A 16399-nucleotide genomic window follows, 5' to 3' on the forward strand; every position below is an offset into this window, starting at 1 on the left:
TAGAAGGAGATAAAAGAGAACCAAAAGGAATGATGAAAGGATTGAGGCATGAAGATGTTAAATTGAAAAGGAGGGAGAGACTATAGAGGGTCGTGAGGGGTGCGTAGGAAAAGACATGGCACCTCCGGACAAAGGTTTTTTAGAAGTACGGACCAGAGTCTCTACCTCTCCTATCTCTCCTCAATTAAATATTTGCTAAATCAGATCAAACCAAAGTTCTAGGGTTTGTATGCTTCAAAAAAAATAAAAGTTTTAGGGTTTGTTAGAAGTGCCTTGAGAGAATATGTTCATGTTATGTTATGGAGGAAAACAATAAACTATAAGATTAACTGTATACGAGGAGGAATATAGTTATATTAAATGCTCAATATACTTTTTTCTTCCTATTACTTTTTATCTAATAATAATGGGATTTTGTGGAATATAACATTCCTTCTCGTAACGATTCCATCAGTTACCTGAGGTTAGGGTTTGTAAACCCTAGATTTTGACCTCTCGAAGTCCGCGTTGCCTCGGGTTCTTGAGCTGTTATACCTTCATGGGTCACGCTTATATATTATCATTTATCAGTTCTTTTTAGCATTGCATGTGTTGTATGTATTTAGTATGGGAAAACTATACGTACTTATTTTAAGCTTCTTTTGGCAGAAATACTTTTTTTTTTAAGTTTTGAGAAGTATATATATAATTAAACTGGTATTTTTTTTATGATTTAGGATATTAAATTAGATTTTAATGGCAAACGATCCATTTCATTTGGAAAAACGAGACTCAAACCAGTTTAACATCTTGAAAAGGATTGTATATATGCTTTTTTTTTCATTTGAGTATATGAGAGAACTAAATTAATTACATTTGGTCTGTTATTGAAGGTATATAGTGCAGTTGTTTTTGACATTTCTCCATGACATCCATCAACTAGCTAGAGGGTCTAGCTGGTTAGTTTATGTTATAAAGTGGAGATAGACAAATGGGTAAATTAATACCTCATATATATATGTATATATATTTGGGAAAATTTTAGGATAATTAATACCCACCCAACTTTTATTTGTCATAAAGACCCATCTTGAATTTTAACATTTCAGTACTTCGTTAGCATTATGTTACTTAACTTTAGAAAAGCAATGTTTTCAAACCACAGTTGACACAGATGGTTGGACCGTTCGGCCCGAGAACCATTTAGGCAACTGGTTTCATTTTACCTCAAACCTAATCCTTGGCAAAGAAACTGTTGAATTGGTCAATGACGCAACCCAGGTGGTCAAACCGTCGACCTGTTCAATGGTTTTTGACCTTTTTTTATTGTAATTATTTTTTATTTTATTGCAAAATAGGTCGTTCGTTCAAATCTGACGGTCAAACCGTTGACCCAAAAACCGGTGACCAGAATGGTTCCGGTTCTAGGTCATTTTTTAAAACATTGTAGAAAAGATTCTCATGCTCATGTAATTATCATTTATGTTTTTAAAACAATTCAAAAACTCTAAGTTGTCCTTGTATCATTTCATGAGACCATTTTATAGGAATTTGATAAAATACAACAAAAAATAAGAAAAATAAGAAGTTGTAGAAAAAACATGAAGTACAAAAAAAATGAAGGAAAAGAGGAAAATATAACAAAGTATATATAGAAAAATAGAAACTACATAAAAAACAACAAAGAAGAAAAAGGAAAAGATAAACAAGAAAAAACAATAAAATTACAAAAAAAAAAAACTGAAGATACAACCAAAGATGCCATGTTGTTACACGCCTATTTTCATGATTTTGATATTTTCTTCTTGTAAGGGGATCATTCTAAGTAGCATTGCAGATTAACAATCGCGACAAGACCAACCAGGTCCGACTAACCAAACTCTCGGGTCAATTTGGCTCATTTTACTGATTAAATATATAAGTGCTGAATTTTTTAGCACAATTAATGAATATTTTAGAAACCAAGAAAACATTATTGAATAAGAATAAACATGAATTTTTAGAAATAAATATAGCTAAGCAAGTAAATAGGCATGTGATTAATAAGATAATTTTAGAAAGATATTTAGCCACATTTAAAATTCTAGAATACAAGGGTAAAATAGGAAAAACATAGACTCAAGAAACTTTTGGAATGTGCACCCAAAAACTATAAACTGGTGCTTTCCATCCATTTCAAGGGGCTAAGAATCATTTCTTACAACAAAGGGACACTACAAGTAAAATGGGCTAGGTTGATAGTTGTAAAACCACCGGCTTAGCCTTTTAAACCGCCGTCTTAGACATTTTCCAGCGGTATTGCAACCAATTTTTTAGGCATTGCCGGCCTAGCTCCGAAGGTTCTATAATGACCGCTGGCTTAGACTGAGACAAAAGACAATGCTATTAAATTACTTACTCACTCACTCTCCTCCTCCTCCTCCATTTGTCGTAGCCATGAACACCGAACTAATGGTAGTAATAACTTCCCTCTTTCTCTCTCCTCCATTTTCTCATTGTTCTTCTCTCTCCTTCCTATAACTCTTCCTTGATCTCCTCACTTGACAAAAATATAGCAAAACTATCGTTCCTCTTCAACCTCCAAACATTACAGAACACCACCATTCACCATTGATGCTTACAGTGCCTGTTAGAAAAGATGTTCTTTTCTATTGTTTGAGAGGAAAGAACTTGAATTAGGGATTGAATTGGGTTTAAAACAGGTATCACTTGTCATTTTGAAAAGTTTTAGGTGTATTTAGGATTTTGGTCAGGCTTTGAACATCTAATTGCATTAAGCAACTCGGCCACCATGTCTTACTATTTCAGATCTATTTTATATTTGATTAGTGTGTGTTTGGACCTAAATACAAATGGGTTGTACATCTGAAAAAGTTGTGTTTTCATATGTTAGATGTCTGAAATGTGTTATCAAATGCCACCTAAGACATGTTTATTAGGCTGGCGAAAAAGTAGGATCGATAGAGGGTACAGTACGTCATTGCCAAGTACTGCTCCTATGTTTTGGCTTAATAAAAAAGAGAAAAAAAAACAAGGGCAAAGGTAGGAAAATGACAAATAAATAAGGATATTACTAGAACTTGAAAGTTTGATCATGAACAGAAAAAGAGGGAGTGAAATTGTCTCTTTTATTATTGGTTATAGATTTAAATACTTCAAACTGCCCTTGGCTCATGTCTAGGTAATGGAGATTTTTATTGCATTGCTGATGGGGTCTTTCACCATCTTTGAGAGGATTATTTGTAGTTTTTGAGTTGTTCTTTCTTCCAATAATAAAAAAAGGCAAACTCTAAGGCTGTGTTTTATTTGATAGAAAGATAAGAGAAATAAAAGGCTAAGGGAAAATTCATAAGGAATTTCACAAAATTTTTAAGAGTGTTCCCTCAACTCAATGTTTCTCTTTTATTTTCTATCAAACAAAAGATAGCTTAAGTTTCTATTTGTTGTTGGTAATTTTTTGGGCAAAGTTTATTTTTGATTATCTCATTTCTCTGACCAATTAGGCTGCATTTGTCATTCCTTATTTTAAGGACTTATCTCCTTTTTGTAGTTAAAAATTCATTGTTCAAAGGGGCATTTTAATTACAAAAAAAGAGATAAGTCCTTAAAATAAGGAATGCCAAATGAAGCCTTAGACATTAAGACATTAAAGCTAAGGGAAAATTCATAAGGAATTTCTCAAATTTTTTTTAGAGTTTTCCCTCAACTTTATGTTTCCCTCTTATTTTCTTTCAAACAGAAAAAAAAGCTTAAATTCCTTATGAATTTGTTGTTGGTATTTTTTTGGGCAAAGTTTATTTTTGAATATCTCATTTCTCTGACGAATTAGACATTAGTGTTGTATTTGGTTTCACATAAAGTAAGAAAGAAACATAAATGTGAGGAAAATTCCTAAGTAACTTCACATATTCTGATAAGAAGTTTCCCTCAAATTTCTATGTCCCTCTTGCTTTCAATCAAACCAAACACTTAAATTATGTTCCTTCCATGTAGAAAAGGAGGGCCAAGCTGCATATACTAGATAAATGTCCATCCTCCACAACCTAGAGATATAAAATCGGTTTTATGATAGATTTGGATTTATGGTACGTAGTAGCCGTAGATGGGAAATCCAAACCATGGATATGTTGACAGTGATGCCGTATATCCTTTTTTTTCCTGAAATTAATGTCTCGATACCATCTGCCTGATTTCCCTTCGCATGTCATCTTCTGTCTTAATTATTTGTAGCAATTTTTTTTTTGTACATTATATGTCAATATCTTTGACCTACATGTCCTAACTCATGTCATGACACATGCATCCTAACTATTAACGTGGTGGGAGCCCAGGAATCAGGCCGATAAGATCCATCAGTTATTGTTACCGTGTACCCTTTGGTCTGTAACTGGCACACTGAGGCCGTGGTCCACCATTAGAAATATTTGGGTTGGCAATTGGGATATATATATATATATATTTGTTTATAGTGCAAATTTCACTTGCAGTGCATGGTTGTGCAAACCAAACAGTGCAAATTTGGTTTACGTTTGTCTCAGATTTTATTTTATTTTGTTTGTTTAGGAGTGGTGAAATTGGAAGTAAAGTGATGTGGTCTCCACTTTATATATGAAGGAATTATGGAAGGTTGTTTGTTTGGAATGAGTATCATGCAAAATAAAATTATGTGGTCCACACACTTACATGAGAGAGAAGATAAAGAGGAGAGAATTGGTACAAAATTTGCGCCAGTTTTTGGAATTCAAAATTTATATTACCAATGAATGTAAATGAGACAAGTAAAGAAAAAGCAAATTTTGCATCTATAAACCATATATAGTGCAAATAAATGTGAACTAAATGCAAATTAATTTGCATCTGATTTTGATTTACATTAGGTTGTGCAGAGCATATACGATGACGCATCCACACACTAGTAGGCGAGTAGCTGACTGCCGGAGGTTGAAATCCACAATCCCTAATTGCTTCCTACGTTTCACACCCAGGAGTTATAATGCAGTGGCTCACATCTTAGCTCATCAGTCTCCATCTCACGTGTGGGTCATCATGTTTGGGTTATTGCACCCGATTTCCTCTCAAGCTCTTTACTGGGTGATTTCTAATGCTTGTTATTGATGAACGAATTCTTCTTATTGGCTTAGAAAAACAGATGCATGGTATATTGAAGTTATTATAAAAATAATCTTAAAATAAATTAATCTATTAATTTTCTGGAATAAGTCAGTCAGGTTATAGTATTCAATTGAATTATCGAATTGATTAAGAGAAGGAGAGCTACAGGTTTCTATTAGCATTATATATACTATATACTCTAACCCTAACCCTAATGCTAACTCAAATTAAAGAATTAAGCTCCTAAAACCACTCCTTTTGGTCTGAAAACACTGTCACCACCTTTTCTGCCCCACTTTGTGAAAAAAGCAAAAGCAGAAAAAAGCAAGAAAGAAAAGAAAAACATAAAAGAAAGAAACAAAGAAAAAAATCAATAAAGAAAGAGAAGACAGAGAAGAAACAGAAATCAAAGTTTTCTCAGCCTATGTATCAAATTCTTCAAAAAAGGACTTGTGCTTGCTCACCCTCACCCGTAGGAGTAAACCCATAACTCTCAAAGCTTGTGAAAGGACTGTTCGAGAGCTCCAACGAGGAAACAACACGAACAAAGATAGAGTGAAAGAAAAGGGAAGGGAATTGAGGCATGAATCGGGGTGTTTTGCAGAGTTCACCGGTGCAACAAATGATGGCCGGAAGCCCTAACTGGTGGAGCATTAATAACATGCGCCCACCACCTCAACAACCCTCTCCTCTCCTGCCTTCTCCTTCCTCTTTCTTTCCTCAGTATACACCTCCACCTTCCTCACTTCCTGTAACATCTTGGAATGATAACCAAGATCTTCCAGAGTCTTGGAGCCAACTGCTACTGTAAATCTCTCTTCTCTCTCTCTCTCTCTCTCTCTCTCTCTATGTTTATTTCTGTCTACGTATTTTTCTTTCTTAGTTCTGGCTATCTTCTCCTATCGTTTTACATGGAATTTGATCCATATATATCTTTTTTTACCTAACAATTTTTTACCCTTTTAACCATCTTAATTTGCATGGTTTGATCTAGAATTTTTTTTCTGTTTGTTTCCGGTCAACTCATTCTCTACCGTCTATTGATCTTAACTTCTTATTGGTTATCGTATTCTTTCTTTGTTTTTATTTTTCTTGTCAAGGGTTTATGGTCAAGAAGGTGAAGATTTTGAGGTTGTTCGATCATTGCCTTTCAGGGGTGGATTGGTAGGCGAAGAAGATAGGGCTGGTCTGAATCATTTTCATCAGGCTAAGAAGATGGAAAATTGGGAGGACCAATTATTGTATACATCACAAAACGTTCCTATTGTTGATGTTAAACAAGAGGTCTCGGAAAATGGTTACGTTTATGGTCATGGAAATGAAGAATTTCAGGCAGCGAGATCTTCTTCTTGGTCTCAAATCATGCCAGCTTCCTCTCCGAGGTCGTGCATCACTAGTTTCAGCAGTAACATGTTGGATTTCTCTAACAGCAAGTCAGATGGAAGGCATCAAAAACCAGATCACTCGTCTGAGGTGAGACAGTTTAATGATCCTAAGTCCTCTTCAGCACCAGGATCTATGGAGAAATCAATCTTAAGGTTGAAGTCTGTTAATTATATAAATATTTCAAAGTACAAACCAAAAGAATTTCTAGCACTGAAGGCCTCCTAAACTTCGAATTCATTATTCGTTGTTTTCAGCCTTTGCTGTGAAGGAAGAGGCATGTGAAACCCAAATTATCATGTACTAGATTTGAATTAATTGTTTTAGTAAGTGCCCAACTTTTTCTTGGGTTCTTATTTTCCGATTCCTTTTCTTAAATACTTTTTGCAGTGTAACAGCACGGCCACCGGGGGTGTATTTAAGAAGGCTAGAGTTCAACCTCCTTCAACCCAACCTACTTTTAAGGTAATTGACATAGAGCTCTCTCTCTCTCTGGCGACTGCTTGTCTATGTCTGTGTGTTTTTGTGATTGGTCTTTCTTAATTGTCCATTTCTCATATAAGCGTCATTCTTTAGCTGCTTTCACCTCAACCATACAGAGGAGAAAAAAAAAAGATAAATTAAACATAAATTCGAAAATTTTGCAGACAAGTTATGGAGTGGCTTCATCTTTATGTATTTTCTCTTTCCTTTTTGTTTTTACCAGGTGAGGAAGGAGAAACTAGGTGACAGAATAACAGCCCTCCACCAGCTAGTTTCCCCATTTGGGAAGGTATGGTATAAACTCTCTGCACTACTGGACTCTCTAAGTTTAGAATGTATACAAAGAGAGAATAATAAAGCTATAGTTTTATTTATGATGAAACCCATAAAGAGAAGTTCTTTACACAGGTGAAGTCTCTCTTTCTCTCTATTTTTTTTTTCTTCTTGTTCTCCTTTAGCATTAAAGAATGACCTGATTGTAACTCGGGTTGTGGTGGGTATTTTCTTTTTGCAGACTGACACGGCTTCTGTCCTGTTAGAAGCTATTGGGTACATTAGATTCCTTCAGAGTCAAATTGAGGTGATATTTTCCTCCTTTAAATTTGCAAACAACCATGAATCAGTATGGCACGCAGTTAAAGCTTCATTTCTGCATCTTCTTTAACATCTTTAGTTATCGAAGTTTGTATTCTCAGGTTTTTTTATTTTCTTTGCTTTTAAATCCCTGAGTTTCTCTCTTGATTCCTTGAATGCAGGCTCTCAGCTCCCCGTACTTGGGTACTGGATCAGGAAACAAGGGGCAACAACAGTCTGTAAGTAACTGTATAAACCACATTTCCCAATGCGAGACCCCCTCCTTTCTTCTCTCTCTCTCTCTCTCTCTCTCTCTCTCTCGTGTAACATTGTGTGTGGTTCGTAGGTATGTGCATTCTGGGTTTGCATGTTTTCTGGTTTCATTCTCTGTGTGTGTATGTGTATGTGTTTTTACAGTAATGATCATTTAGGACGTTTTCCTTTTAGGTTCAAGGGGAGAGGAATTGTATATTTCCTGAAGACCCTGGTCAGGTATGCTTTATTGGATCCATTACTTCCTTAAAAGCAACTATACATGCTTCAAATTGAAAAGCTAAGTTTTTATTGTTCTCTTCAACAAAAAGGGTATCCAAAGAATAAAGTTCTAAGCTCAGCTTTATACACTTTAATTTTGTATTATATAAATGAGAAAGAAAAAAGGTTGATCGAGTATTAGAACGATAAACAGTGAATGAAAAGAAGTCACACCATGATGGTACACTAATGGTATTTTGCTATTATTTATTTTCTTTCGTGCAGTTGTTGAACGATAACTGCATAAAAAGAAGAGGAGCTCCTGAGCAGGTCTTCCCTCCCATTTCACTGAAACTGTTTTGTTTTGTTTTTTTTTTTTTTTTTAATACAAACTCATCTTCAGAGAATTTGTTTCTTTGAACTGGGGATTGATTGAAAACTAAATATTAATTGCGTTGATGGAAATGTTAGGATTCTGAAGATGAGCCCAAGAAAGACCTGAGGAGTAGAGGGTTGTGCCTGGTTCCAATTTCTTTCACAGTGCATGTTGGGAGTGACAATGGAGCGGATTACTGGGCTCCATCTCTTGGCGGGGGATTCCGATAGATAGGAAGTGTTGGTTCTCAACACACTAAAGATTCATGAAATGATATAACATCATGAGCAGTCACTCTGCTAAAATTAAGGCTGATTGCTCATGATGCTATGCATTCTAGATTGGAAATGAGTGTGTTATATCTAATAGGGTCTCCATAGCTTTTCCCTATACTCATTATATGAGATAAGCTAGCTTAGCTTTGTTCTTTTCTGTTCTTAATCTTCTCCTTCTGTGCTTTTCTGTATATGCAATTCTAGCTATAGTAGTATGGCTATCGTCTATTTTAAGTTTTGGGTCCATTTTCTTTGAAAAAAAAAAAAAAATCGCCGTGGGCCAAAAGGGAGGAAAGGAGGTGGGTGATTTTATATATATTTCACTTTAATTAATGCCTTCTAATGTGTGGGATCATGGAACTTCATTTCTATGGGGCTCTTTCATATCAGCCGAAGTGGCTGAACTGATTGACTTGTTGCATTGTCTCTTACGGGTATAGTACCTTATCAAGCATGCCATTCAACCGTTGAGTAGCTCACGAGATAACATCGATTTGAAATTTTTCATGTGCCAAATTACTTGAGGTTGCCAAAGTATACATTTTTTTAACCTCATGAAGCGTGTTACATGATGCATAATGTGATGTAAACTTTGAAAAAATGAAACAAAATACAAACGCCCCCTCCCTTAAATAGAACTGAAAAAACAGCAAGAACGTAGCAAAAACAAAAGTAAGAAGAGAAGTAATAGATAGATAGATAGAGAGAGAGAGAGAGAGAGAGAGAGAGAGAGAGAGAGAGAAAGAGAGAGTTTCAGGGTAGAAAATCGGCTCAGTTGATAATGAAGACTAAAAACCTTTGGTAAAGATATATTTTAGGGCATCAAATTATATAAATACCTGAAAATTGAAAAGCAAGGGTAGTGAATATATATACCAGAGCTGTGAAGGTTGCCAGCACAGGTATTAAGCGTTATGAACTCTTACGTTAATGGAAGCTAGAAAAGAAAAGTTTAGGCCCCTATTAGCTAGGTGGTTTGATGTGGGCTGATACTACTAATTATGTCAATATATATGATATGAACACAAGTTCTCTTTTCAAGTCTAGGTGGAGTTTTCTATTAAGCTTTGAAAAACAAATAATTCTTAAACATGGTTACGTATAATCACTCCAAGTAATGTTGGAAGGAACTCATATTTCGGATCCTCCTCCCAACTCCCAAAGTTGATTAGGTAAGCTTAATTCTAAGACATGGAAGAATTGCATTTGTATATATGCTTAATATATAAAAGACTGTTGGATTCGGATAAAAGATAATGGAATTTTCATTCATGCTTTTTGATCAGATGGTGCTTCATGCAGCCAAATGGGTTCCTTTTAACTCATAATTTTTAACTAAAAACACTCAACAGAGAGTTACTCGACAAATTTGGTGCCCATTTGTGCTAACTTTCAGTTTCAGATAACGCCTTCTGGGTTTATGAGATGGGCCCCACCCATCCATAAGCTATGGTTGGTGAAAATCCATGCCCATATTAGCTGTCTTTCAACAATAAATTATTAAATATGGCTTTGTGCTGAAGTTTCTTTCAAAGGGTGTTCCACAAGATAAATGCTTAGTGAAAGCAACTCGATCCATCAAACCTTCCCCCCTCCCAAATAAGCCCTATTTAGTTTTCTATTTAGTTTTCTATTTTATTTCTTATTAATCAGGCCATATTATTATTTATTTGCAAATAACTTCTCCAGCGGCAGCTTGTGATTATTCGAGTTGACAAAAGTCCACGTGAATCAAGCTTTCAGTTTTAAGACACTGAAGGCAAATTCTTTCTCCTAAGGCCAATGATTCTTGAAGAAATAATTTACAGAATATTCTATCTTTTATCTTCTCCCTTAAGAAAATTAAAAGATTTTAAAAAAAAAAACTAACAACCGATTTGATTCCTAATGGAGCCACGCCAAACAACTACATATATATATGATGTCCAATTCCTAGAACTAACATCCAGACATGTGACCTCAATTTTTGGTGTTTCTATTGTACTTTTGAAGTTGTCCTCAAGTGAGTGAGTGACAATATGCGATTCCTGTATGTTCCTCTCTGCTATGTCACAGCTACCTACAATCATTATAATGCAGATCAGCTGTTTGACACATGTCGCATACCAATTGTCCTACTCTACTTGACACATGGCAATCTCCAACAACTTGCCGTTAGCCTGCAATGTAATTTTGTCGTACCCACATTGTCCTGAAGCATGCAATGAAGTCCGTCCAAGAGGAAGAGGGAATTAGAGGGTGGACCATAACATGTGGGGTTCCTTCTTTCTAAGTTCTAACAACCCACCATCTATCGATCGATGCAGAATAAAAGAAGACGATGCAGAATTCTCAGTAGTATTCCTATGTACGTTTACTAGCCTTAGTGTGTCGTTTGCTCAAGGTACATTTCATTCAGTTTAGTGTCGTTCATGGATAAACCTAGTATGCTCATGAACCAGGACCCAGCAGTTTGGCTCATGGAAGTGACTGCTTGCAGAATATAAAACTGCATATATGTTTAAGAGTTTGAGCCACATGAATTCATCTTGTACGTACATGTATAAAAATGGGTTTAAACTAGGAAATTTGTAAGTTAGGTTACCCCATTTGAAGATTAAATTGGAGATTGGATTTGTGAGCGCCTCATACTAATGTCACAGCACATCGCAGCCATACACGATGTTATCATTCATGAAAAGATGTGCGTTCTGTGAGGAGCAGATCCAAACCCATTAAATTGGTCTCGGGGTACGTAGGGTTTAAGTCCATTGAAACATTTAACAAGGTCCCGAGTCCTCAGTCATTCCCACCCAAATTGCATCTCTCAAATATCATCACATCTATCTTGCCCATAATGGCGGAGGTGTAACTTGTTAGGTTGGGATTTTATCAAAATTTGAATAGGCCGATACAGTGTAACATCTTTAATTTTTTTTTTCAATGAACACATGATCCCTTTCTTAAAATTCAAAACATCATATGTAGGGTGTCAACGTTATTTGAAAATTCAATTTCAAATTCGATATTCGATATAATCGAATCGAATTCGGATAATTTGAATATTTAATCGGTCAAATTCAGATATCCTATTTTTATCGAATAAACAATTGGATTCAAATTTGGATATGAACTGATTCGATTCGATTCGATAAATATCCAAATTCGATCAATTATTTAATTCTTATATATAATATAAAATATTTTATATAATTTATATATAATAATTAAGTTATATAAAAAAAATTTATATATTTATATACTTTATATCAACAAAATATTTATTTTATATATTCATTAATTATCTAAAATAATTAATTAATCAAATTCGAATTGAGTGGAATATTTAAATATTTAATCGATTTTGAATTTGGATATCAGCTTTTCTAATTAAATTCAGATTCAGATATTATTTGATCTGATTCGAATTCGATCTATTTATACCCCTAATCATATGATGTTTTTTTTTTAAATTTTCATTGGTGGCTGAATCATATTTGATAAGAGCACATGGGTTTAGCATCACTTCACATGTATTGATGATGTATCCACTGTAGAAGCCAAGAGGGTCGATTATGTGGAGCGAGAGTTCGTAAGTTTGGTTTTTGGATGTGATGCACCGTTTCCACCTAATTTTTATTTTAATTTAATAAAAACCAAAATACAAAACAGAGGTCAGAAATACTAATAAGTTAATCACAGATAGCCATGATAGGTTATGTATTATTCTTAATTAAGCAAGCTGAAATCATGGAACGAACTAAATTTGAATGAAAAGGAACAAAAGAGTAATAGTAGTTTATAAAACCAAGCCTTAAGGCTTAAGCTTGATGCAGTCACATCGCCTATGGAATGTGCCGCCAAATGGTGGTCCATATAACAGCCCATAGAATGATGGCTGTCCATCTTATAATCCATTTGAGAGAGAGAGAACTGTTGAATCAAGACTTGGGCATTAGGATCATTCAAAGTGTTAATTTAGTATCCGAATTTTAAAATGTGATTATCTAGTACCCGAATTTTTGAAATGTGATAATCTAATACCTACTGTTAATCATTCATTAAGTGTTATGGGAAAAGATACAAATGCCCTTCAAAGTGGTGACCCCAGGTGTTACATTACTAGTTGATAAAGCAATAACTATGTAACAAATACCCTTCAAGTTAAACGCATCTCAGCACTCATCAATATTCGAAGGGAAAACTGGGGTCCCACCATTAATAGGCAAAGTGGTGTAGGTCATTGGTTCGGAGGCTGTCCAAGCTGGTTCAACTGAACGAGTATTGCCCATGCACAGTCCCTTGACTACAAGCATCTGTGATAACAACACTCCGAAGCGTCGCATGGTCGGCGATTATCTGTTGCAATAGGTGGTGCCTTGCAAAGGCAGCAATCAAACATGCAATCGTCCAAACAATCCTTAGTTTCAGTTTACCGTTCATACAAAACAAGCCAGGGAGGTCTCTTCACCTCCCACCAATGCCGAAGACATCAAGCAATCATTCCTATCTCCTTTCTCAATACATGTAAGCTTCATTTTCTGAAAAGAAGTGGCTCCCAGTAACACAACTTTGTAGCGAGGTGCTGAACTGAGCCCTCCATTTCAGCAACAACCCACCACTGCCACCACCATAGCCATTGAACGGCCGGAGTCATCAAGGAGTTGTACCCGAAGGGAGCTGAAGCGAGTCGACTACAAGGGAGCTGAAGCGCTTGTAGACGGGGAGGCAGCAACCGAGCGTCTTGGCGTCTTGGATTTTGTTGAAGATGAGACATAAGAGCAAGTTGTGTAGATGGTCGTAGTGATGGTCTGGACTATTGAGAGCTTGGGCTCTGTTTCAATAAGATGATGAGCAGTGTGTTTTATTTCCAAGGGTAATTTTGATGTTTTCAAAAGTCTTAAATCACACATGAGGTCACGTGCCATTAATGGTAGGTACTAGATTGTCACATTTCAAAAGTTCGGGTACTAGATTGTTGCGTTTTAAAGTTTGAGTACTAAATTGGCACTCGACCTAAAGTATAGGGTACCTATCGAGAATTTTCCCTTAAATTTTTTGACTCTTCATTTTCCTATTTTATGGCACATTTAGTTCATGGAACAAGGGTTTGGAATCGGAATCGGATATGGATAATTAAAATTTTAATCGTTTGGTTGGGTGGAATTGGAATCTTATTCCCATTCTTGGTGGAACAATATCCCATTCCAAGTGATTCCAATTTCCATTTCAATTCTTATCTGAATCAAATAGACTATCAGAATAGACCATTTCAATTTTGGTTTTGGCGGATTTTGGTTCCCATTCCAATTCCAACTATGAACCATTATCACCCAAAATTTTGGACAAACTTTTTGTGATTTTAGCCACTTATCACTCGAAAATTTGAATTTAATAATAAAAGTAATAAAATTAATAAAACATGTCTTAAATTTTCAGAATTTAAAATAATAATTGTAAGTGCACAAAATGCCTAATATGTTTTTCATTTTCTTTAATAAAGAGTTATGATGGGAGGACACATCTAATGAGAAAACCTGGGATAATATATACATATATATATATTTCTAAAGCATGTTCTCATTAGTGCCATGGAGAAACTTTTTCCTACATGCTTTTCCCATAAAAATTATTTATTAATAGAAAAGAGAAGACAATGAACAATATCTTCTTTTGAAGGGTAGTTTTGACATTTTCAATAGATAACTGACAATCGATTAACGGCAAGGACCAATTTGACAGTTTTTGAAAGTTTAATACTGCAATAACACATTTAAAAATTCAGGCACTAACTTGACACTATCCCCAAACTTCAGGGTACTAAAATGGAATTTTCTCTAAAATTTTTCAACCAATAACAGAAACTATAGGGGGCTTACCCCACTGAGATCCCTTTAATCTCATTATCTCTCACAGCAAGATGAATAAGAAAGAATAGTATGCCTATGGCTTTGGTTGAAAACTGGAATGGGGCAAAAATGGAAGTGTGGAGTGGAAAAGGAATTCGGATATCCTCTACCTTCTACAGTTTGCAGTAATGGGTCCAAACAAAACCCAGAAGACAGAAATTAATTTTTCTATTTGTCCTTCATGTTTCACTTCTTTGCTTCGCCTTAGCAGCCCAGCCGGGCCTAAGGCTTGCTTGGCCCAGAGTATTTGTGCAAATAGATGGGCTGTACCATTTGAGTTTCTTAGGAAAATGGACAGCGGTCCAAGATAGGGCCAGGCCCAGCATCTTGGGCTGATATTTTTTAAGTAATATCAGGCTTTTGTCATGTACTCTTTACAAGGAATTTAGTCAAGAAAGCAGGCAAGAAATTATTATTTTTTTGTTTCTTTTCAACAAGAAACTCATCCAGTTAGGTTGGCAAAATGTTAAGATAACTTGAAGATTTTTTTTTGGAATTTATGTTAAGGTTTTTTTCGCTTTTTGATAAATTACTTAGGTAAATACACTTATTCGGGTAAATGTTTTCTAGGAACAAAAAAAAAAATAATGGGTTTGGGGATGGATTACCCCCAACCCCCGCCTCTTGTGTAGTCCTTGGAACAAAAAAAAAAGTGGAGGCACTTTGATAAAATCCATATATATCTTCTGATATAATACCAAATACCCCAAGAAATATTACATAGTGAATCACAAAGCTTTATGATTTATATATAGTGTTTTATTGTTGGAACTTCAAACAGGAGATCCATGAGGTATCGACAAAAATGTGTGCACTACATTTCTTTTATCATTTCGAGTTATTTGGTTGCAACAAACTCTGGTTGATCTGCAGGACTCAGGAGAGAATTGAACCATTAATGTAACGTAAATATTAGTTCGAGAGAGCATCATGAAAATGTTCCAAAATGTGTAACCTCAGTCTTTTGTGTGGTGTTTAATTTCTATGCAATTCCTATTTATGATATGGATATTGGAATTAACGAATAACTGCAAGATGTCTTGATTGTAGAGTTCCCCCAAAGTGAGTGAGACATTGAATACAGTAGTTAAAAGGCACTCATGCGAAGATCATTATAACCACAATGGTGAGGATCCAGTTGAGAATGGTATACGTTCCAAAGGAAAACAATGACCCAGATATAGAGTAGGTGATAATGGAGAAAAATAAAAAGAAGCATGAATTTAAGAAGGTCCAGGAGACAATCCAGGTTCCAAGGCCGACAAGGAAATACAAGGCTTTCAACCCCAGTATACTTGGCTTTTGTTTTTCTTAATTTTTGGTTGGTATTTGGAGCAATTTTGCCCTTGATGTAGCCCTGAGGGTCAAATCACCTTTCCCCGCCCCTTGTTTTGTATCAATAATGCTTTCTTTTTTCGAAAAGAAAAGACCAAGTATAGATGCCTTGGATTGAGCAAGCAAACTTCGCAATGCTGTGGGCCACTCGGTTAAAGGTTAAGGTTTCATCCTATGCTATGGAAACTATACATAGCAAAGGAAAATGCCATGTTTGGGAGTTCATATGTTCAAAATAAGTGCTTAAAAATAAGTGTTTATTCAAATAAGTACTTATTTATATTTGGTACCCAGTCTTTTCAAGTGCTTATTTTTCTATATTGGGCATTTCATGGTCTTTTTCTACAATAAGCAATTGCGACTCTTTTGTCCTTCATTTTTTTTCAATTTTTCAAAATATCCAATCCAAAGTGAATGAATAAAAATACTGACAGAAGTGCTTTTATAAAAGCGAATTTGTAGAAGTGCTTTTATAAAAGTGTTTTCACAAAAATGCTTTTATAAAAGTGTTTTCATAAAAG

The 16399-nt window shown here is 35.2% G+C and overlaps 1 protein-coding gene across 2 annotated transcripts; it reads left to right on the forward strand.

The window, feature by feature from the left end:
* Positions 1 to 5380: 5380 nt before the first annotated feature.
* On the forward strand, positions 5381 to 8889 carry LOC148842608 (transcription factor bHLH68-like). Of its 2 annotated transcripts, none has more exons than XM_088957947.1 (9): positions 5381 to 5898; positions 6246 to 6564; positions 6865 to 6939; positions 7181 to 7246; positions 7472 to 7537; positions 7713 to 7769; positions 7978 to 8022; positions 8290 to 8334; positions 8476 to 8889. In XM_088957947.1, the coding sequence occupies exons 1-9, from the start codon at positions 5675 to 5677 to the stop codon at positions 8608 to 8610; spliced, it is 1032 nt and encodes a 343-aa protein (XP_088814073.1). In that variant the 5' UTR covers positions 5381 to 5674; the 3' UTR covers positions 8611 to 8889. The 2 variants fall into 2 exon arrangements, with proteins under 2 accessions (XP_088814073.1, XP_088814072.1); XM_088957946.1 differs by having other exon boundaries at positions 5460 to 5898; positions 6192 to 6564.
* Positions 8890 to 16399: the final 7510 nt, after the last annotated feature.

This window comes from Nelumbo lutea, chromosome 8 (assembly GCF_056320005.1).
Source record: "Nelumbo lutea isolate HS-2025 chromosome 8, American lotus-T2T, whole genome shotgun sequence".
NCBI classification, from domain to species: Eukaryota; Viridiplantae; Streptophyta; class Magnoliopsida; order Proteales; family Nelumbonaceae; genus Nelumbo; species Nelumbo lutea.